At 45.1% G+C, this 24,088-nt stretch overlaps 1 protein-coding gene across 1 annotated transcript in view; it reads left to right on the top strand.

The window, feature by feature from the left end:
- STX18 (syntaxin 18) overlaps positions 1-24,088 on the top strand; it is a 1,377,880-nt gene that overhangs the window by 963,974 nt on the left and 389,818 nt on the right. The window contains exon 8 of the mRNA XM_044062606.1: positions 21,399-21,457. Within this exon, the coding sequence (XP_043918541.1) occupies positions 21,399-21,457 (59 nt within the window). The remainder of the gene's footprint in view (positions 1-21,398; positions 21,458-24,088) is intronic.

Here is a 24,088-nt window from a genome sequence, read left to right as displayed (position 1 = left end):
GGCCAAGACCTGGGTGTCAGAGAACTGGCATCATCGTCTGAAAAGTGACCCAACATATGACACAAAGAAGTTCTGTCGCATTGCAAGGCAATGACAGAAAGCGTTAACTGGCAGACACTGTGCATAAGGAATACCAGTAGCAATTGCATAAGGAATACCAGTAGCAATTTGATCACCGGTCTAGAGGACATCGATGGCAAATGGAAACAGTACTTCACAAAACTACGGAGAACACACACACACACACACACACACACACACACGCACACACGCACACACGCACACGCACACGCACACACACACACACACACACACACACACAAGCTGTACTACTGCATACAAACAGCCTACTATGAAAGAGGAAGGAGAACCCACCCTAGAAGGAGTATGAAGTGCACCAAGGAAAGCGAAGTCAGGGAATGTGTCAAGCGTCGATAAACAAACATATTGCTTGATCAAGATGTTGAGTGCATTAGGGAGGAAATTGCTTCTGAGGATAGTTATGGTTTGAGAGAGGCATATATATCCCAGATAGGTGGAGAATAAACATTCTAGTACCAGTGTACAAGAACAAAGGAAATATTTACAACTGTAGGCAGTGCATGAGTATTAAACCTGTTGCACAGCATGAAAGTGCTAGAGAGGGTGATAAACAGATATGCAGGATAGTAGAAAGTAAGATGAGAGATTATAAGTTCAGATTCAGGTCAGGATGCAATACAGTCAATCCAGTGTTTACATTGAGGCAGCTAGTGGAGAGGCTGCAAACCTAATTAAAGTTTTTTCAGGACGAGGGTAAGGACATTCCAGACTTGAAGCAAATGTTTATTTCACTTATCCCAAATTATCAGAGATATAATCCTTCTAAGGTGCATCCTTTTGTTAGAAGGCAACAAAGGCAGCATAAAATGGGTAAGCACCCTTCTAAGGGTAGATTTTCTGAGAAAGCAGGACAGGAGTGTAAACCCCTCCTTTCCTGACAGATCTGCTTCTCTGACTGTCTTCCTTCCCTTCCTCAACGCCAGATTCCTCTTCTCAAACACTGTCCCTGTCCTTTCCAGTTTGGCAATAGATGTCATGGGCCAGTGATTTTTCTTCATTGTCAAAGAGGGTTACATGGGCGGCCACGGTGGTGCAGTGGTTAGCATTGCCGCCTCACAGCAAGAGGTTCTCCGGTTCGATCCTCGGCTGGGGTGCCTTCTGGAGTCTGCATGTCCTCCCCTCCCACATCCCAAAGACATGCTGCAGGTGGATTGGACACTCTAAATTGGCCCTAGGTGGTGTGCCTTCTGTGGAAGGTTGGGCGGGCTGGCAACTTGACACCGTAAAACTCCACTGCCATTCAATGTGCGGACAGGTGATCCGCTGTGGCGACCCCTAACCGGGATAAAGCCGAAAGAAGAAGAAGAAGAAGAAGTCAAAGAGGGTTACATAATGTCATGGAAGTCCCTTCACCGATTGTAGACATTTCTCATGCTCCTCCAAATCGATTGTCTCAGTTTTCTCCAGTCCTTCAGTGTCTTTTGGATCAGGGCACTATTTGGCCAGTTTCTCCCTCTTGAGAAGGCAGAGGTTAATTTGTCACCTATTGAATCTGTAATCAGTTCCTCCTTAAAAGTTTATACTTGGAAGACTGTCCCGTTGGTGGCACTGAATTCTGCCAAGAGGATCTCTGAACTGCATGTTTTTATGGCAGTTCCACCCTTATTGGTTTTTCATAAGGTCAGAGTTTCGCTTAGGACTAATCTTTCATTTATTTCTAATGCAGCTAATGACTTATCTTTGAACCAGTCTGGCAATCTTACCTCCTTTTTCCTTCTCAAAGTAGGGGTGAAAGAATTCTTCATTATTTGGATTTGCATAGGCAGCTCAGATTTTACCTTGACAGGACTAAGGACATTAGAAAACCGGAAGAACTTTTTACATCTTTTTATGGTAAGACCCCTGGTTTGCCAGTATCCAAGGAAGCTGTTTTTTCTTGGATTTCTAAGGCCATTTCTTTTGTTGTTACTGTCATGGAAAGCAGCTTGCTTCTTCTGTTAGAGCCCATTCTACTGTGGCAGTAACCTCCTCTGGTGCGTTTCTCAAGGGTTTGGATACCAGATCCATTCTAGAAGCAGCTATTTGGTCTTCTGTTCACACTTTTACTAAACATTAGACAGTGGATGCAAAAAAATGTACACACCCCTGTTAAAATGCCAGGTTTTTGTGATATAAAAAAATGAGACCCCAATAAATCATTTCAAAACTTTTCCCAACTTTAATGTGACATATAACCTGTACAATTCAATTGAAAAACAAACAAATCTGTTAAGGGAAAAAAAAATGAAAAATAAAAAAAAACATACAATCAGCTGGTTGCGTAAGTGTGCACACCCTTAAACTAATACTTTGTTGAAGTACATTTTGATTTAATTACAACATTTAGTCTTCTTGGGTAGGAGTCTATCAGCATGGCACATCTTGACTTGGCAATATTTGCCCACTCTTCCCTGAAAAAGCACTCCATATCTGTCAGATTGAGAGGGCATCTCTTGTGCAAAGCCGTCTTCAGGTTACCCCACAGATTTTCTATTGGATTTAGGTCTGGACTGTGGCTGGGCCATTCCAAAACTTTAATTTTCTTCTGGTGAAGCCATTCTTTTGTTGATTTGGATATATGCTTGTGGTCATTGTCGTGTTGAAAAGTGAAATTCTTTTTTATCGTCAGCTTTCTAGCAGACGCCTGAAGGTTTGGAACTGTTCATAATTCCCTCCACCTTGACTAAAGCCCCAGTTCCAGCTAAAGAAAAGCAACCCCAAAGCATGATAACTGCCACTGTGGGGATGGTATTCTTTTGGTGATACAAAGTGGTGTTTTTTGCACCAAACGTACCTTTTGGAATTGTGGCCAAAAAGTTCAACCTTGGCCTCATCAGACCATAACACATTTTCCCACATGCTTTTGGGAGACTTGCTGTATTGTTTTGCAAATTTTAGCTGGGCCTGGATGTTTTTCTGTGTAAGAAAAGGATTCCATCTTGCAACCCTACCCCATAGTCCAGACATATGGAGAATGTGGGAGATTGTTGTCACATGTAGTACACAACCAGTATTTGCCAGAAATTCCTACAGCTCCTTCACTGTTGCTGTAAGTCTCTTGGCAGCCTCCCTGACCAGTTTTTATCTTGTCTTTTCATCAATTTTGGAGGAACGTCCAGGTCTTTGTAACGTCACTGTTGTCCCATATTTTCTCCACTTTGTGATGACTGTCTTCACTGTGTTCCATGGTATATCCAATGCTGTGGAAATTTTTTTGTACCCTTCTCTTACTGATACTTTTCAACAATGAGATCCCTTTGATGCTTTGTAAGCTCTCTGCAAACCATGGCTTTTGCTGTCGCAGGCAACTGAGTAAATGTCAGGAAAATCCTACTAGGACAGTTGAACTTTATTTGGGGTTCATCGGAGTCTCTTTAATTGATGGCAGGTGTGCACCCAAGAAGACTGAATGCTGTAATTAAATTAAAAGGTGCTTCAACAAAGTATTAGTTTAAGGGTGTGCACACTTAGGCAACCAGCTTATTGTACATTTTTTATTTTTTATATTTTTCCCCTAACAGATTTGTTTGTTTTTCAGTTGAATTGTACAGGTTATAGCTCACATTAAAGGTGGGAAATTTTTGAAATGATTTATTTTGGTCTCATTTATTTTATATCATAAAAACCTGGCATTTTAACAGGGGTGTGTACACTTTTTATATCCACTGTAAGTTGTATGTGTTTACTAAGGCCAGAGCAGGTTTTCCAAGGCATTCTCGGCTGTTAATCAATTCCTTCTTCCTCTGCTGTCTTCAGTGACTTTAGTACTCTCCCACTTGTAAGGAATACTGCATCAGTGATCTTGGAAGTACATAGTACAATTGTGTAAGAACTTACCATAACAGTCGACATCTTACTGATCACTGTTGTAGTATTCCATCCCTACCCCTTTTTATTCTAGCTGAGGGGCTTCCTTTTCTTTTCTCCTTTTCTTAATGAGCATGAACATATGTATATAGTTACCTCTGCTGCTGTTCCTGTTGTTCTCCTGCGGCAAGTCAGTTCTGAGGTTTAAGCATGTGCATGTACGTACGTCCTTTATGTACTTCCAGCCTTCAGTCCTAGGTCGTACATCGAATGTATGGAATGGTCCAGGCTTTTGTATGCTGGCTGAAAGAATGGCTACCCTTGGCAGGCTATCCCTCTTTCAAGGAATGCTGCAATAGTGATCAGTAAGATATCTACAGATCTGATGTCCATTTTTATGCATCACGACTGGGTGTTCAGATCTGTCCTCTGATCTAACTTGGTCATTTCCTGCAGACATAGGATCTGAGCCTCAGACACCTGCCTTTTCCATGATGCCTCACTCCTTTTCAAACCCTCAGATCTCGTTTGTCATCATTCCGGACAGACAGGATTGTGAGCCTCTCTGCAGCCAAGTGAATTTTCTCTAATATTTTCTGATAAACTTCCTGTAAGTCAGAACTTTTTCTTCCTTTTTGATAGCTAGCTTATCTTTAGTTACAACCTCCCCCTCCCATTACACAATCTTTTCCTGACATCATGGATCTTTCCACCTTTCTGCTTTCTCTTGTCCTTTTTCTTTTCTCTTTCTCCTTACAAATAAAAAAAAAAAAAAAAGCTTTCCCACTATCTTTTAGTTACATTTTTAGTTGTAAGTTTGGTGTGGTTAATGGTGAGTTAGTGTAAGTAGTGATTGTGAGTGCTTCTTATTTAGCATGGCAGAAAAGCTTAAAAAACCCTCTGGCTTTAACAGGTGTACTCTGTGTGCATAAGATCCCCCAATTGGATGCCCACAAGAGGTGCATTTATTGCTTGGGTCCGGGACACTTGGAGATGCCATGCAACATCTGCTTGGCCTTCACTCCCCAGGTCCTCGCCAGTAGGAAGAGCAAACTTATTTTAAGAGGGCTTCTTCCCTCCCTCCTCTGGAGTCCAGACTCCCATCCAAAAGATCCCCCCCCCCAATGCTTCCCCAGGGACATCAGCTTCAACTTCTGAAAAGAGCCAGAAGCTTTCGGATCCATCAACATCGGATCCAGCCTGCCCTTGCTTCTCTCTGGATCTGAGAGGCACATTGGATACAGGGGAGTCAGCACCAACCAAACCTTCTGCTCTGCCGGATCCCTTGACCTTGGGTCCGAGCAGTCTCTCTGAGCTGTCAGAAGTAATAGAGATCCACAGCTCCTCGTTTCTGGAGTGGCCTCAGGGTCACACCCGCCCAGATTGTCAATCTGCAAGGCATACTCTGCACTGGAGCAAGTCCCCCTCACCAGCTCAGACTGCCCGGCCAAGCATGTCACCAGTTCAGTGACCTCATGCTGTCCCAGTCCGATATGGATCGGATGATGAGGAGTTTCCTCACTCAGATCCAGCTGGGAATTTTACTCTCTCTGCCCATGCTGGCTCCGTGAGAGCTCCGACCCCAGTACCGCAACCTCCTCCTCTGATCGAGTCCTCTGATTTGGAGCTGTAGGGCCTAGTATTCCCAAGTGGACCAGCATCAGATCATGGGATATCTCTTTCCCCGTCTACGGAAGTGTCCCAGACTGGCTCATCTCCAAATTTTGTCAGAGCAGGTCCCGGATCCCAGTGGTATGTGCCGGGTCCTCGAGGTTGGTGTAAGCTCCGATCTTCTTAGAGTTTCCCTTCCCCTGGGGGCCTTGGCATTTGACAGTTTGGGTCCAGTGCCTTCTGGCGATGTTGGATCCGGATGGCATCATCTCTTTCTCCCTTAGGGGCTTTGGCCTGTGGGGCGGGGAGGGCAGTTTCTCCTGGCAACCTTGGCATTCCAGGTGGCAGAGAGGGCTGTCTAGATGCCTCGAGACACAGTCCCTCCTCTGCCAGGCCCTACCCATTCCTCTGTGGATTGAAACTTTACTCCCATCCATCCAATCCATGGTCAGCCCCTCCCAGAGAGCCACCAGCTTACCCCTCAGCAAGGGGTTATCCTGTCTTCTGACTCCTCCCCAGAGTATCCTGTAGAGGAGGTTCTCCAGAAGCATCGGTGCAGGAAGAAAGCACATAGACTCCTCCTTGGAGTCCTTGACAGAGGACACTGTCTTAGACACTGACTTTGACACTTCAACAAAGGGAAAACATCCCCCCAATCTCCACCTGACTATCCTTTGGAGATAACTTAGCAATCCCGAAACAAAAGGACGGATGGTCTTCCCAACCCCCTTCCTCAGAAGAGTCTGTGTTCCTAGAGGCATTCGGGACGGGACTGTCTACATCCTGGGTGACCCCACCGGTGGACCAAGTTATTGATGTCATAGTCAGCCAGGCTTGGAAGGAGACTGGCACCATGGAGGCAATCCCGAAGTGTGCGGATAATACCTTGGGCACCCCCCCCCCGATCATCCCTTTTGGAGTAAAGGTGTCCTGGTTGATGCCATTGTGGTGTCGGCAGCCACCAGAAAAGAGCTTGCTGAACAGAGCTCTACTGTCTACCCCCCAAACAGAGAGTCTTGGGCCTTGGACAGACATGGGAGACTGGTGTATGCATCAGCCACTTTTTCGCTGAGAGCATTGAATTATCTGGCACACTTCACATGCCTTCAGAGAGACCTGGTGAAGGAAATTTCCACCTCTCTGAAGCAGTCGCTTCAAAAAAGTTTACACACAGCTGAAAACTATGGCTTCTGTTGCTAACTCCTCAATGAGGCTGATCTCTCTCTTGGTGGAGGGAACACTTTGAGTGGCTGGTTCAAGCATAGCCCTTAAGAGACATGCCTGGATGAGACTCAGGTTTGTGGAACCTCTCAAGGTGTTATTCATTAACACCCCCTTTGACGGTTCATCTCTGTTCGGGCCATTAGTTAAGGAATCTTTTACACACCACAAACAGGAGAGCGAGACCTTATCTGCTGTAGGGACCAAGTTTTCTTCTCCCCAATGGACCTTTTCCGGTAGCCAGCAGAGCTGGAAGAATATGTGGTTCCATAAATCCAAAGGTCCTTTCCTGATTTGCAAGACGAACCCTCTTCTACAGGCAGATTTTGCTAAAGTCCAGGCTTCCTTCCCATGTCCTTGCTTCTTAAAATCCCTCCACCAAGAAAATATATTGTAGCAAATGGAAGAGGTTTTCCATCTGGGCCTCACAAAGGAATATCAAACCCTTTTCTGCTTCAGTCTGGGATGTCCTTACATTTCTAAACTCGCTTTTTCATGATGGAGCTAGTTTTTCTACCATAAAGGTTCAGCTCGCAGCTATTACAAATTTTCACGTAGGGAAGGGAGTTGGTTTTTCCTCTATTCTTTCCTCCTCCAAACTATGTCAGCCCTTTCTTAAAGGGGTTTTTCACCTTAGGTCTCTGATTAAAGATCCTTCTTCTCCTTGGGATCTTAAGTACTCCAAGGTCTCACCCAGAAACCCTTTGAACCAGCTAGTTCCTGCTAGTTGAGATATTTCTCATGGAAAACAGCCTTTATTGATGCTATTACATCAACTATCAGAATTGCAAACTCTGTCTTCTCAATAACTGAACATAACCTTTTTCAATGATAGAGTCTCTCTTAGAACTAATCCTTTTTATACCAAAGATCTGAAGTAGTTAACTTCATTTATCTGCAACCTGTGGGTATTCGGATCCATATCAGATCTGAGCCGGCAACATTTTCCAAGCATCTGCCCAAAGCTCCTCCCCTTACCCATAATCCCTCACATCTCCTACCTTCCCTCAGATCTCATTTGCCGCTTCATGCGTATGCATCGTGGTCTCTAGCTCCAAGTTGGGTATATTAAGTGGAAGTTTTTTTCTGATATATTTAGTGTGTGTGTGTCTGTGTGTGTGTATGTGTTTGTGTGGTCGGTAATTAACACTTCCTCCTCTTCGTTGTTTGTCGTTTTTTTCTGTTTAAAAAAAAAAAAAAAAGTTAAAGTTAGTAAGGTAGTGTAATAGGCCTAACCCAACCTTAGTGTGTGTGTGTGTGTGTGTGTGTGTGTGTGTGTGTGTGTGTGTGTGTGTGTGTGTGTGTGTGTGTGTGTGTGATAGTTTGGTTTAACTTTTGGCGCTGTGGATTTTTGTTATGGCTGAGCAGCCAAAACTAACTTTCAAAAAATGCTATTTGTCTGGGTGTTCCCCATCTGGCCCTGCCTTGTAGTGTGTGTGCAGGGTTCAACCCTAGGACCTTAAAGGAAAGGAAGGCAAAGCTGGTAGCTAAGGGCCTTCTTACTAGTCTCTGCCTTAGACATGGCGACCTCAACCTCAGCTCCAGTAGCTGATCAACCCCCCCCCCCCCAGGCTGGGAATCAACCTCCCACTAAGCCTTCTGAAGTGGGGACTGAAAGTAAGAAAAAAGAGAAAAAAGACAAGGACAAGAGAGGGGATAGGCACCGCAAGTGATCTCCAGAGTGGGAGCCTTTCCCTTGCCCGCCTTCAAAAGTAATTAGAACTACCTCTCCTCGGCTCCATTCCCCGAGGTTCTCCCCAGAGCCGACTGAGCCCTCTGACCCAAGGCCTTCTTTGAGGTCGTCGCACCGACCAGCAAGATCCAAGTCAGTCGCCTCCTCGCATTCGACTCAGAGTCTGTCGGAGCTAGATAAGGACAGGATGATGTGGAGGTTCATTCGGACGCAGATCCAAATGGGAGTCTTGCCAGGCCCTTCTCCAGCTGGAGAGGGGACCTCCATGCCCTTCTTCCATCCAATCTCTCCTTCCCCGATCTGACCTGCGGTTTCGGGGTTTATGGATCCTCGGATCCTCGGAGCTGGGGGTTCGGCGCAGACTGTTCCTCCAGCCTTGACGCCGGCCATTACCTTGAGTTCCTTGGTTCAGACCTATTCGGATCCGAGCAACTCTCGGGGCCGAGAACGGGCAGTTGGATCCGAGGGAACAGAGGTGTCTTTGGCTCCGACTTTGTCGGATCCGAGCCATTCCTTCGGAACCCCGGCTACCTTGGCCCCAATCCTCACTGTGGAGCGGGGGGAGAGCTTCCTCTTTGTTGATTGCTAAGGAGGTGCTCTCTCCTTTGGCATTCGACGTGGTGGAAAGGGTTCTCTCCCAAAGATTGAGACCCCAGCCCATTGCCTTGGACTCCGCCCAGGCTTCTGTGGATTTGGTCATGACTCCCATCAGCTTGTCCCAGGGGCAGCCCGTGCTAGAGGACTGCCAGGTGGATCCCATCATGGAACCCCCCACCGACTTACGAGCCCTCTTCAGAGAGTCCCACTGAAGAAGGTCCCCATAAGCATTCATGTAAAAGGAGACACATGGACTCCCCCGAGTCCCTCACAGAAGATACTGACTTAGATGAAGGTGAGGGTTCCCCCAGGTCACCTCCCGAGGATCTCTACTTTGGAGACATCATGGAGATCCTCCACCAGACAGGAGGTTGGTCAGCCCCCAAACCCTCTACGGATGAGTCAGTATTGGCACGGGCCCATCTACATCCTGGGTGTCCCCTCCTGCGGATCCCTTAGTGGATCTCATTACCACACGGGCATGGAAGGAGCCTGACATGATAGAGCCAGTACCTAAACACCTGGACAGGATCCTCTCTCCTCCCACAGACAGGCTTGGTACAAGGGATCCCCGGTGGATGCTATGGTGGTTGCAGCTGCCACCAAGAGAGAACTGGCACAGGAAATGTCTTTGTCCACCCTGCGGACAAGGAGCCTAGGGCAGTGGATCGATTTGGGAAGTGAGTCTTTTCTTCAGCACGTTTTCCATTCGAGCGCTGAATTATTTGGCACACGTCATCCGACTTCAGCAAGACCTAGTCACAGAGTTCTCTGTGTCGTCCCCAGCGTCTTTGTCGCCGGAGGACAAGCGGCTGTTCTCAGCCAAAAAATTAGACTCTAAAATCTGTTTTGAACACGTCCATGCATCTTCTTTCCCATGCCACAGAAGGAGCAGCTAGGGTGGCTGGGACCGGCGTAGCTATGAGGCGACACACTTGGCTCAGACTATGTCAATTCTTGGACCCCTTCAAGGCGTCATTCACAAATGCTCCCTTTGGTGGTTCTTTCCTGTTCGGGAAAATAGTACGTCACACCCTAGTCCAGAGCAAGAATGATGGGAAGACTGTCTGCAGTGGGAGTCCGCTTCTCTAGCCCTCAAAGATCCTTTTCTAGGAATCAGAGAGGGCAAAAGAAGATGTGATTCTGAAAATCTCAGTTTTTCTGGGACTCTCAGGACAACTTGTCCCCTAGAGGCAGAGAGGGACAAGACAGACACCGCCCCAGAGGTAGGGGGGGGGTGAGGAACTTTGGGTCTAGGGAGACCTTCTCGGACAGACCCACACAGCAGCCCTGAGGGGTTGCCCGACTGTCCTAATCTGGAGACAGTCGGGGGAAGATTGTCATTGCACCTAACAGCTTTGGAGTCCATTATGCGGACCGTTGGGTGCTCCAAATAATATCCAGAGGCTACTCCATCCCGTTTGTTGCCCCACCCGTCCAACCAAAGCACCTCCTGGATGTTCCACCCGTTCAAAGGGAGGCGGCAGCGCAAGAAATTTCAAAGCTGCTTCACAATCGAGCCATCGAACCGGTCCCCCCAGATCAGTCCGGATTAGGCGTTTACTCCAGGTTCTTTTTAGTGCCAAAAAAGATGGGGGACCACTGGCCCATATTGGACCTGCCATCCCTGAACCTGACAGTAGCTAAGCAGAAATACCAGATGGTCACCTTGCAGTCCATTCTACCTTACTGCTGAGAATGAGGCTGGATGTGGTCGATAGACCTCCAGGACGCTTACTACCAAATCAAAATTTGCAGAACCTCCAGGAGATTCCTTCGCTTCCGGCTGGGAGCCAGTCATTTCCAGTTCAGAGCCCTACCCTTTGGTCTCACCACAGCCCCTAGGGTGTTCACCAAGGTTATGCCAGTTGTAGCGGCTCACCTGAGGCTTCAGGGAATTCAGGTGTTTCCTTACCTAGACGATTGGCTCCTCGCTGCTGCCACCAAGCATCTTCTTTGCATGGCCAGAGACTCCTTCCTGCATCTTGCAGTCAACCTAGGGATTACCATCAACCTCTCCAAGTCCCTCTTGAACCCGACAAAGACCTTGGAATTTATAGTGGCACGGCTGGACACTCTACAATTGCAAGTCTTTCTCACACTAGACAGGGTCCAGAGCCTTCAGGCCCATGTATCAGTGATCCTTGGCCCCAGGCTGCCAAAGGCGAGTGATGTTCTCCGAGCCCTAGGCTCCATGGCCGCAGCAATCTCAATCCTTCCCTGTGTGTGCCTTCACATGCGGGTGCTTCACTGGATCCTGGCAGTACAGTGGTATTGGCTAGACCTCCCCATGGACTATCCAGTAAAAATCAGCAGAGCCTGCAAGATGTCTCTTTTCTGGTGGCTCCAATCGCCAGACATCTTGGCAGGTCGACCCTTCATAGCACCTACAGCCCGAGCCACAGCGACCACGAACGCCTCCCAGCTCGGGTGGGGGTCACTATTTGGGGAGGACGGTCCAAGGCACGTGGTCCCAGACCAAGACCAGATTGCATATCAATTTTCTGGAGATGAGAGCAGTGCTTTTAGTGTTGCAGGCCTTTCACGCTGTTCTTCCCCCGGGGACGATTGCAGTTCAGTCATACAACATGTTTGTTGTCTGATACATCAACAAACAAAGGGGAACCAGATCTTACCCTCGCTGTCGTGAGGCTATGAGAGTGTGGAAGTGGGTGATCTCCACCATCGGTTTCTGATTGCAGCGCACATCCCGGGACACTTCACCATTTTAGTGGACAGACTGAGTCGGGCTATTCTAATGCCATACGAGTGGTCTCTGAAACCATCGATAGCAAAGATCTTCCTTGTGTGGGGGTCAGCCTTGCTGCGATTTCTTTGCATCTCCTTCCAACACGAAGTGCAGCAAGTTCTTCGCTCTGATCCCTCACCAGGGGACTCCCCCAGAGATGCTCTCGTCCATGCTTGGCCTCCAGGGTTACTGTATGCTTACCTCCCATTACCTCTCATTCCCAGGTTTCTTCAGAAAGCTTGCTGACTGGGGTGCAAAGTCATCCTCATTGCACCCTTCTGGCCTTGTCCGGTGTGGTTCCCGTTCCTCTGGTCTCATGTTCTAACTCCTCCTCTGATTCTGGATCCTTGCCCGGATCTCATCTCTCATCTCTTGGGCATCTGTCTGCCCGACCTGGACAGCCTCAAGCTGATGGCTTGGTTGCTCCAGTTCTCCTGATTGCTAGGACTCCCGGTCTATCATCTTCAGTAAAGACTATTCTGGTGGCATCTCACAAAGCTTCCACTAGGAAGGTTTATCGCAGCAAATGGAAAAGCTTCTCTATTTGGGCTTCTCAGAGGAACCTAGATTCCTTTACAGCCCCGGTTCCTGCAGTGTTCGAGTTTTTGTCCAATATTTAACCAACAAGGGGCTAGTTCCTCCATGGTAAAAGTACAACTGGCGGCCATCTCTAATTTTCATGTTGGCGAAAATATGAATGCTCTGGCCTCTCTGAGACTGTGTAAAGCTTTTCTGAAAGGCACCTTTCTTTTACGCCCTCTGGTTAAGGATTCAGTCCCTCGTTGAGACCTTACCCTAGTTCTGCAGGTGCTAGTTGCTCCCCCCCTTCGAACCAGCAACGTCCATAGATTTGAAATTCATACCCTGGAAGATAGCTTTCCTAGTGGCCATTACTTCGTCCAGGAGAGTTTCTGAGATCCAAGCTTTGTGTGGCGTGCCCCCTTACTTGATCTTTCATAAAGACAAGGTTTCTCTCCACACAAACCCTTCTGTCTTACCGAAAGTTGCCCCTGAATCAAATATTAATGATTAACCTGCCTGTTTTCTTTCCAAATTTTCAGAACAAGGGTGAATATAAACTGCATTTGCTAGATGTTCATAAACTGCTTTGATGTTCATCGTGCATACAGCTGCAGTAATTACAGATGGGTTCTCTGCCGTCAGACGGGTCCTCGGTCGGCTGAATTCCAAAGTCTAGGTCCAGCGTCGGTTGTTGTCGCTTTTTTTCCTGACGTCAGTGCGACAGGGGTATATAAGACACAGCCGACGCCATTTTCTTCAGTCTTTTTTGCCGCGCGGTGCCCGAAGCAGAAGCAGTTCGCAAGTGCCGGTCGGCCAGCTCCTGAAATTACAAAAATTTGGAAACCGAAGTCTTCTTTAAAGCTAAGTACCCCGTTGGGGAAACTTTTCTTGCCTCAGACCGATGTCAGACAAAGTTAACAATTGTATTTCTTGTGGGAAGCAAATACCGCATAAGGATTTCCATTACCTATGCATACCTTGTTTAGGCCCAGACCACGACGTCTCGGGCTGTCGCTTTTGCGCTACTTTCAATAAACACACTATTAAGCGTCGGGCGGAGTTCGCCCAGCACTTTTTCGGTAAAGCTTTTGATTATAAAATGTCGTCGGAGACTCAAACTACCGTTTTGTCCAAAAAACACAAGGACAAAGACCGACACGCGAGGTCCGCGGTCTCCACCGACACCATGCCAAAACCGGCTACACGTGGTCCGGTTCTCAGCGAGGCGCCTACGCAGCCCCTGACTACCGACGACACTGGCGGTGTCTTCTGTAACCGAGACAGCAGGTGCCTCGGCCCATACCCAGACTACAACTACCGAAGCCACTGTGAGTGTTGAGCCTCCTGATGTGGACAGGTCCACTTCCACCCATGGTGTCTTTAGACCCTCATCTTCCTTTTCCATAAAGGCCTTTACTAAGTCCAAATCAGCCATGCATCCCAAGAGGCCTGTTGCACAGGGCCCATCTCCAGGCCCCATGCCTAAAAAGCAGATGCTAAAAATGGCTGAGGATTTAATTACTCTTATCAGGGGTTCCCAACCCCCTTCGGACAAGAGACCCAGAGTGGAGGAAGATTCACCCTCTTCTGACCAGGGCTCCATTATTTCAGAACATTCTGATGGAGGAACACTCGTACTCCCCTTTTGAAGATTCTGATGCAGAGCAGTCCATTCCTTCTGTATCTCCCCCAGAGGATTTTTCTTTTGGGGAAACCTTGCATACCTTGAGGGAACACTTCCATTGGGAATGCCAAGACTTTTCTGATTCCAAGAAAAGACTTAGGGAATTTCTTTTGCTACCTCAGCACAGACCTCTGGCGATACCTCCTGTCTTGGACATACTTGATGATGTTTACTCGGAGGCTTGCCTTAATCCGGATTCCCTGCCTCCTGCCCCAGTCAAGCCTGATAGGTATTACAGGGTTCCTAACTCTCACCAATTTCTTTACAAAAGCCATAATGCTGACCCTGAAACCATTTCTCAAGGCCCCAAGGGAATGAAGGCCTCTACTGCTAAGAATCCACTACCTTCCGAAAGAGAGTCTAGATCCTTAGAAAGGTAGGGAAAAAGGTATATACCTCGGCCACCCTAGCCATGAGGGCCTTAAATTGTCAGTTCCATATGCTTAAATATCAGCAGTTTCTGTTATCACAGTTAAGAAATAAAATGTCACAACCTGAACAACCAGATTTGAAGGAGTTGCAGGATATGATGCATAGTGCAGAACAAGTGGGTAAACACACCTTACAATGTGGCTATGATGCTCTAAAGGCCTCAAGTAGAGCTGCTGTTACAGGATCAGTCATTCGTAGACATGCCTGGCTTAGGGAACAAACCTTGCCTGATCATGTTAAAGCTAAACTACTAGATGCTCCTTTACAAAAGGATGTACTTTTTGGTACTAATGCTGAGGAGATACTACGGAAAATGGAAGAAAAAGCTAAATCAATGCAAACTGTCAAAGCTTTTCTACAGGTTCAACCACCACGTTTTAGCAGAAATTGGCCTTCAAAAAACTGGTCCTTTCCAGCCACGGACAAGCCCCAAAGAGGTAGATACAGGCACACAAGGGGCAGAGGACAATCTCAAGGATCATATAGAGGCAGACAATGGCAAACTCCAGCACCAAGAGGTGGCGAAGACAGTGCACAACAATACAGGAAACAAACCCAATGACTTCCCCCTTTTCATGCCAAGCAAGTCTCAGCTGGCAGCACCCTTGGGAGGAAAGCTGGCATTATTTACAAGAAATTGGCATATTATCACAACAGACAAATGGATCCTGGACATTATAAACAGAGGCTACAGATTTCATTTTCACACTCTTCCAAAAATGAGAGGCATGCCGAACCTGCCACACAATCTAAGGGTAGAGGCTCAAATACAAATTTCAAAGCTCATGGACATGAAAGCTATTCAAGAGGTACCTACTCACGAACAAGGTCAAGGTTTTTATTCCAGACTATTTCTGGTACCAAGGAAAGGAACCGACTGGAGACCCATTTTGGACTTATCCATCCTAAACACATTTCTACTTGTACCAAAATTCAAGATGCTCACATTACAGCAGCTTCTTCCCATGCTGGGCAAGGAGTTTTGGCTGGTAACATTGGACCTCAAGGAGGCATACCTGCATGTCCCAATCAGACAAAGTTGCAGAAGATACCTCAGATTTCTTGCAGGTTCAATCCACTATCAATTCTCTGCATTGCCCTTTGGCTTATCTACTGCGCCCAAAGTATTCACGAAATGCCTGGCATCAGTAATTGCCTACTGCAGACTTCAAGGGATACAAATTTACCCTTATTTGGACGACTGCCTGATCCAAGCGGACAGCAAACACATACTTCTGGAACATCTGGCTTATGTAACACGGTTATTGAATTCTCTGGGATACACAGTCAACAAAGAGAAATCCGGGCTAACACCATCTCAGAAAATAACTTTCCTGGGTGCCAACTTGGACGCAAACACCCAGATGGCCTATCTTACGCCAGAAAAACAGGGGCAACTAACTCTGTACTTCAAAATACTAGCAAATTGTACCAGGCTCGCTGCAAGGAAAATCCTGCAGGCTCTGGGCTTCATGGCATCTTGCATTCTTTTAATCCCATGTGCAAGGTTGCATATGAGGAAACTTCAATGGTACCTAAAAAACCTATGGTCTCAACACAGCCACAGTTTGGAAACAATAATACCAATAATCCCATGTTTGCAAAAGGAATTTCTATGGTGGGCCCAAGCATGCCAAACAAACACAGGTCTTCCATTCTGCAAGCCTCAAGCAAATCAAGTCATCACAACAGACGCCTCAGACTACGCCTGGGGGGCACACATGACAGACAGGTGCATTCAGGGCAAATGGTCCCAAAAGGAAAAGCACCTTCACATCAATCAAAAAGAAATGCTAGCAGTGATAAATGCAATTACAGCTTTCAAGGACCTCCTGCATCCAGGGCAATTATTGATAAGAACAGACAACACCACAGTAATGTGGTACATAAACAAACAAGGAGGAACACATTCATACCCCCTGTGCAGGCTAGCCATGTCACTTTGGAACTTGGCTCTGGAATGGCAAATCGAACTTCAAGCACAGTACCTGCCAGGACTGGAAAACACGCTGGCAGACAATCTAAGCAGAAATATGACAGACCCACACGAATGGAAGTTACATCCTCAAGTGTTTACAAAGATAATCCAAGCATGGGGAAGGCCAAACATAGATCTCTTCGCCTCCCACAGGAATCATCAATTGCCAAAGTTCTGCTCAAGGACCTTCCATCCAAAGGCCTGGAGAGTGGACGCCCTTTCTTTCAGCTGGGCAGCATGGACAGTTTACGCCTTTCCACCTTTGCCTCTTCTGCCCAAGGTGCTCTTGAAAGCAAGAGCAGACAGACCTAAGATGATACTGATTGCTCCAGACTGGCCAAGACAACACTGGTACCCACTCCTGAGGAGCCTAACACATACTCCTCCCTGGAACCTACCTCTAATGCCTCTTCTACTGACTCAGCACAGCTACAAAACTCTTCACAGTCAGCTGAAAACACTCAATCTGGCTGCATGGAAAATTCCTTAACACCACAACAGACCCTACTCTCCAAAGAGGTGCAGGATGTCATTTTGGAGGCCAGAAGGCCATCTACTAGAAAGGCTTACTCCGCGAAATGGAAACGGTTTTACGCTTGGAATGAGAAAAAAGGCCAGGATCCTAGAAAACTGAATTTGCCTCAGATATTACAGTATCTAGCTGAGCTGTTGAACAGTGGACTTTCATTTTCCTCCATCAAAATTCATGCCTCAGCCATTTCTGCAGAATACAACACTGATCCACCCTTATTCTCTCACCCACTCTTAAGACAGTTCCTCAGAGGGGCTAAGAATATAAGACCTCCAAGGAAACAACCAATACCAGCCTGGGATCTTAATTTCATTCTAGAAAAATTAACATTGCCTCCCTTTGAACCAGCTGCCTCAACAGATTTGCAATATTTGTCCTGGAAAACAGCTTTCCTTCTGGCCATTACCTCAGCTCGTAGGGCTTCGGAACTACAAGCCCTCATGGCTGTGCAGCCCTTTCTCATCTTCCATCAGGACGGGGTTTCCCTACGAACCAACCCGTCATTTATGCCTAAGGTAGTATCCAGGGTAGCTTTAAATCAGGCCATACACTTACCTTTTACCCCAATCCTCAAAACAAAGGGGAAAGGCTGCTAGATTCCTTAGACATCCATAGACAGCTACGTTACTATTTGGACAGAACAAAGCCTTTCAGGAAATCAGAACAACTCTTTGTGTCCTATGCTGTAGGAGCTCAAGGGAAGCCAATTTCCAAACAGACAATTTCAAAATGGATAGGCCACTGCATACGGTTTTGTTACTCCTTTCATGGCAAATCTGTTCCTACAGGCATCGGATCCCACTCCACAAGGGCCACAGCTACCTCTACAGCCTTCCTCAGAGGAGTCCCTACCAAAGATATTTTGGAGGCAGCCACTTGGAGTTCTGTGCATACCTTCACAAAACACTACCACCTGCCTTTATACTCCAAAACTAGAGCAGGCTTTGCCACTGCTGTGTTGCAGGGCATTCTGGCTCCTCCCAGTTCCACCTAGTGCCTACCACCCTGTGTGTAGCTTTGGGATTATACCCATCTGTGATTACTGCAGCTGTATGCACGATGAACATAGTACAGTTTTGTACCTACCATAAATGTAGATGTTCGAGTGCTAATACAGCTGCAGTACAGGTTTCCCTCCCTCCTTCCCCTCATGGTAAAGGCCTAGTGGCTAACACCTCCTCATACAACCTGATTGGGTTATCCTTCTATGGTGTATTTGCTTGCAACTACTGATTTTTTATTCTATTGCATTGCATGATTATATATATAATTTATGTATTGCCTTCCTTCTGGGGGCACCTGACATCTGGGGCAAGAAAGACTGAAGAAAATGGCGTCGGCTGTGTCTTATATACCCCTGTTGCACTGACGTCAGGAAAGAAAGCGACAACAACCGACGCCGGACCTAGACTTTGGAATTCGGCCGACTGAGGACCCGCCTGACGGCAGAGAACCCATCTGTGATTACTGCAGCTGTATTAGCACTCGAACATCTACATTTATGGTAGGTACAAAACTGTACTTTTCTTTTTACATAGGACTAAACCCTTTCATAAGTCTGACCAGTTATTCGTGTCCTTTTTTAGACCCTTTTTGGGCAAAGCCATATCCAAGGTCTCCTTAGCTAGATGGATTACACAATGTATACTGCAAGTCTATAAGGACAAAGGTCTTTCCCCACCTGGTCCTGTTAAAGCTCATTCTACCAGATCTATGGCAACTTCTGCTGCTTTTGGTCTAGGGTTTCACTGGATGATATCTGTGCAGCAGCGACCTGGGCAAGGTCACATACATTTATTTTTCATTATAAGTTGGATTTGATCTCTAGAGGGAGAGCATCCTTTGGCTCTGCGGTGCTCAGGAATATCCTTCCAAGAGGGCCTCCCAGGAGTTTTTGGTAGCTGGGGACTCTGTCCCACAAGTTGCAGATAAATGAAGTTATCTACTTCAAATAAAGAAGTTATGTACTCACCATAACGTTCCATCTGAGTAGTTATACTTCATTTTCTACAACCGTCCCGCCCTCCTTCCCCCGAGCCTGTTCTAGGTTAGTGCTGTTATTGAGTTGCTGATAGTTTTCATAGTGGCAAACTCGATCTGAGGGAAGGTATGAGATCTGAGGGATTATGGGTAAGGGAAGGAGCTTGGAGCAGATGCTTGGAAAATGTTGCCGGCTCGGATCCGAATACCCACAGGTTGCAGAAAATGAAGTACGACTACTCAGATGGGACATTATGGTGAGTACATAACTTCTTTATCGCGTTGGAAACTTAACATTAACCAGACCATCCACTTGCCCATATTTTTCCTAACTACTCCAGCAAAGGTTGAGTACATGTTACATTGCTTTGATGTTCACAGCCAGTTATATTTCTGTCTGCATAGAAGTAAACCTCACAGAAAACCAGAGCAGGTTCCTTGCTTGGACTCCAGTAGGTTTCTTTCTCTGTTTCTCTACTATCTTTGGGATAATCCTCCTGAGTAAAGGGGCAACAAACTCAATCTGAGTGTTTGAAGGGAAGTGAGACAGCAAGGGAGAGGGAAAAGTTTGAAGCTCAGATCGTATGTCTGGAGGAAATGGCCAAGTTGGATCAGAGGACGGATCCTAAGACCCATCCGTGATGCATAATGCAATTGGACAACACAGATACTAAGTTATGGTAGATACATTTTAAGTTCTTACACAACTGTACTTTCCTCCAGTTTGCCTGTAGATAAGCATGTGTTTGCTTGTATTGTGCATCTGATAGTAGACATGGCTTTCAGGGGCAATGGCATTGTCTCTTGGATTAAAAAAATATAAACAGATTTTTATTTGTAGACATGCACAATATTGTACCTTTATGTAGCATAAACCAGTCCTGCATGGAGGTATGCTCAGAAGGTCATGTAACATTTCTGGGAAGCTGGGGATGGTGTGGGGTGTACTACTTAATTTTTTTTTCTTACAATCATCCCTCTAAGCTTGTATAGGGACTGTGGACAGTGTGGTCTTTATTTCTTTAACTCACCACCCTTAAATGTCAGAATTGTGCACTAAAGGTCACTATAGCTTGTCTAGAGACAGTGTATTGTATAGGGGTAGCAAGTTGGAATACATTAGGAGATCAGGCACATATACTTGTGGTTATTTTTTTAGGGGTAAGGATGTATGTTAATATACATCTGACAGCAGTAACTTGAACTTTCTTTAATGTATTGTATTCAGTCTGCTAGCTTTGCCTCAGTTTGAAATTAGGGTGGTACACAAAAAGTTAGCTATCTTTTTGGGGGGTAGAGGTGATGCTGTATGTATTTTGAACAGCAACCACTTGAAATATGTGACTGCCAGTTTGTATCTTCACCTCAGTCTAGCACTATTCCAATATATAGTATAGGTTATCCTCACAAGCGTTTTATTGTGAACTGTCATTTTATTAGACACAAATCTTCCTTGAAACAAAAAAATAAGGTTAGAATTTCTTCATTATTCATATTTTTGTTCAGGCTATCATTGGGTCAGAAGCTAGGCAAATGGCAACAAAATGCACCTCATAACATCTTTTACCCCATGTCTGTTGGGGGGGGGAGGGGGCTAGCAGCACTAAACCCTTGCCTTGATTTGATTATTTATTCTGCATGTATTACAGTGCACTCCTGTATAATTAGGGTGTATTGAAACTATGCATAAGAAACAAAATTGAGAAATACTAAAGTTCTTTCCTTGTTCGTTTTTTTGTTCATGCCATCATTGGATTAAAAGGTTTGGAAATGGCTGTAAAATGCACTTCAGAGCATGTATAACCTTTGTGGTTTCAGGAGGCCTAGCAGACGCCATATCTGTCTTGATTTGATTATTTCTCAGTTACTGTACTATAGTATACTGCACTGTTGGGATATGTTGAAAGGATGCAGGAAGAATTCAGTGTTGAAGGTTAAGACTGAAGTGTTAGCTATGGTTTTTTTCAGGCCATCATTGAATCCAAAATGTGAGAGGGGGGGTGTAAAATACCCCTCACAACATCTAGAATCCCAATGGCTTAATTCAGTTATTTACTCCAAAGTTGTGGTAACATTGGGACTCAGGTAGGGTGTGTTGAATGGATGCAGTAAACAGCTGAATAGTAAGACATAATGTTCGGATGAAAGCAGAAAAAAGTAGTCTGAATAATATGAGGAGGACAGGGTAGACGAGGACAGAGGTCACTGGGGGATGTGTGGGGAGGGGGCGGCCAGTGGGCAGCAGGGGTACCATGGAGCCCTTTCGCCTAGGCCTTAATTTTACCTAAGGCCAGCCCTGAGTAGAAGGAATACTGTGCACCAGCTTCTCCTTGGCCCAGTAGAATGTTTCTTTTGAAGTTAGAAGTACAACACTGTAGAATTTGATATGTCACATCAGTCATCCAAGATCTATGATGAAGCTGTTTTTTAGTTAAAAGGAATTACATGCTAATTAAATGCTTTATGCAGCCATTGACTTGTTATAACTTAAAATCTGTTGTTACTTTGCAGTTTGAACAAGAAAATCAAAGACTTATCAGTGCAATGAACAGCATGGTTGATGAAGTCAGGTAATTTATTTGTGTCTTTTTTCATTCTATTCTTTTATCTTCTGTTTCTTCCATCCATTAATGTTCTCCTTTTGTCTGTACTTAAGAGTTTTATATACTGCCTTTCATATAGCTCTAAGCCTTCCTTCTGGAAAGTATGGAACACTACTTTTCAAAATGTGGAATACATGGGCAACATGTAAAATGCTTAGGAATGACTTCTGCTAGGAAGTCCACAGCAATGGTTGTGCTACTTTATACTAACAAAAAGTTATTTTGGTGAAATAATATGATTTAAATATGATTCAGTATTGCTTACCGTGGATATTTATTAAAACATCCATAACAGTAAATTTGTGTGAAAAACTCTTTCAGTGGGGAGCAGTGTGGAACATGAACTTTTTAACACTCAAAATGAGAAATGTTCTTCAGAATGAAGTACATTCAAAGAGTCTGACCTGCCTCCCATCCTCTTCACAGCTCATCAACTCTCTCAACTAGTGTGTACTAAATTCCAGTCTTTCTGAAGCTTGTGAATTTTGTATATACTGTAGATTCAAAGGTTGCTTATTCATGTGTATGTCATAAATGTTAAAACCATATTGTCATATATATAGGTTGCTAATTAACATGTTTTTTGATAAAATTTAAATGTATGGCTACAGCTTGCTTACTTTTAATACAATATATGTGTATTGTAGCTTTTTCTTTATGGTTTCTCTCTTGTTTGTAATCCCAGAGTGAAACTGCTGCATAAAAAGCCCATGAGCATAATTTTCTATCCAAGGTAACAAAGAAAAATAGTTTAAAACATAAAGTATCTTGTTGAACATGATGACCAGAATCAAAATATACAATCTTAGTTTAACTGATGTCACAGTTTGATAATGTGTGAACAGTTTATACTTATTTGAATTCTACACTGTAACCTTAATTTCACATTCCATTTTTTCTGTGACTTTTCTTCAAGTATAATTCTTCTAGTAGCTTCCCTCTTTGAAACAGTAGCTCCCAAGCAAGCATTCAGAACTCTAGACATTGAGAATACTAATGTTTGATGTGACATGAAGCTAAGTCACTGGGGCTATTGTTTTCTTTTCATAAATGACCCTACAACAAAGCTACTGAAACTAACAAATTATGTTCTTAAGTTGTCCAGAACTAGCCTCAAGTTTACTCTATCCTTCTGTTTAAGTAGCTCTGTTAGAAATGCCTGCATATTAACACCTTTAAAACAATACTATTTGGAAGAGTAGAGAAGTTATAAGTCCCTTACAGTGTCACCATTTCTAAATCACCAGGACTACATACTAAGTTTTTTTTTGTTACTTACAAATGCTGTGTGAGCATACAGTATCCTGTGCCCAGAGTACCGAGCACATAATAGTTCCAGCCATACTGAAACTACATGCTTACTATGATGTCACCATACTTTTGCCGTAAGCACAAATCTGCATTGCTAAAATCACAGCTGTACCTCTGACTAAATATTCTCTCCACTTTCCCCACTCGCTTAACTTGGTCGTCTAGGAAGCTCTAGTTTTCCAACCTCCTTTGAGAGTACTGTCTCACCTCCAAAGTCATTCAGCATGTAATCTACCTTATTAAATCTCAAATACCTAATTAACTCTACTCATATTTTCCCTGCTAGCAGACAAGTTTGCTATTTTTCTTAGTTACCTAATCACAAAGTGTAATGTAACAAACCTGCATACACTGCCACACCAGAGTAACCCTGGTGTACCTAGATTAAAGCAGTCAGTTTATCTCCCCATTATACATTCCAGTACCATGCTAACAGCATACTTCTCCTTATTATCTTGTGATTCAGTCAGCCTTTTGAGGAACATGTCAGAAGTGACCAGCGGGTCTGAAATAGATGACCAAATGGAACTTTATCTTTATATGCACTGTAACTTGGAATGTTACATAATTCAGTCCTTCCACTTCAGTGTCAAGACTGGTTGCCATAGACAGAAGTTTACTTGGCATATACTAAGCTCTTTCAAACCAGTGTCCAGATGCCCAGCCTTTATGTGAGGTTACCCCGTTAAGCAAAAGTTAGACATAAAACCAATCAACCTGCCAGTCATTAACTAAAGATTGCTACACTCAGTACAGGTTTACTGACAAGCTGCAGCTTGGAAGTGGATGACATGATGATAAAGAGGAGGGTGGGCATCCTCTGTATCCAGAAGACCAGATGAAAGGGCAGTGCAACAAAGCCACTTCGCTTGGGATTCAGTCTACTACTCGAGGAGGACAAACTAGAAATTGTGTGGGAATTATGATGAGGGAGAGGCTGCAGAAGACAGTGACAGATTATTCAGAAGTAGTGACAGACATATGGCAGTCAGACTCCAGTGTAAAGATAGGGCAGTATTCATAATCTCAGCCTGTGGCCCACAGCAGAGTTGATATAGTGATGAAAAGAGTGCATTCAGACAGCAGTTGCAAGACTTAACTAGATAAAACAGGACAACATGGATTGGTGTTGATAATGGGGGGGACCTAAATGTACATATTGGGACAGACAGAACAGGATATGAGAACCGTCTGTGTCTATGTGGGTGGGGGAACACGAATAAAGGAGGAGGGTCATTCTGACCTTCTGTCTGGCAAATTGCTTGATGGCGGCCAACACATTTTTTA

This window comes from Protopterus annectens, chromosome 2.part1, assembly GCF_019279795.1.
Source record: "Protopterus annectens isolate FY-2018-M chromosome 2.part1, PAN1.0, whole genome shotgun sequence".
Classification (NCBI taxonomy): Eukaryota; Metazoa; Chordata; order Ceratodontiformes; family Protopteridae; genus Protopterus; species Protopterus annectens.
The sequence above is the reverse complement of the archived record's forward strand: the minus strand, read 5'-3'. Positions and strand labels throughout refer to the sequence as shown.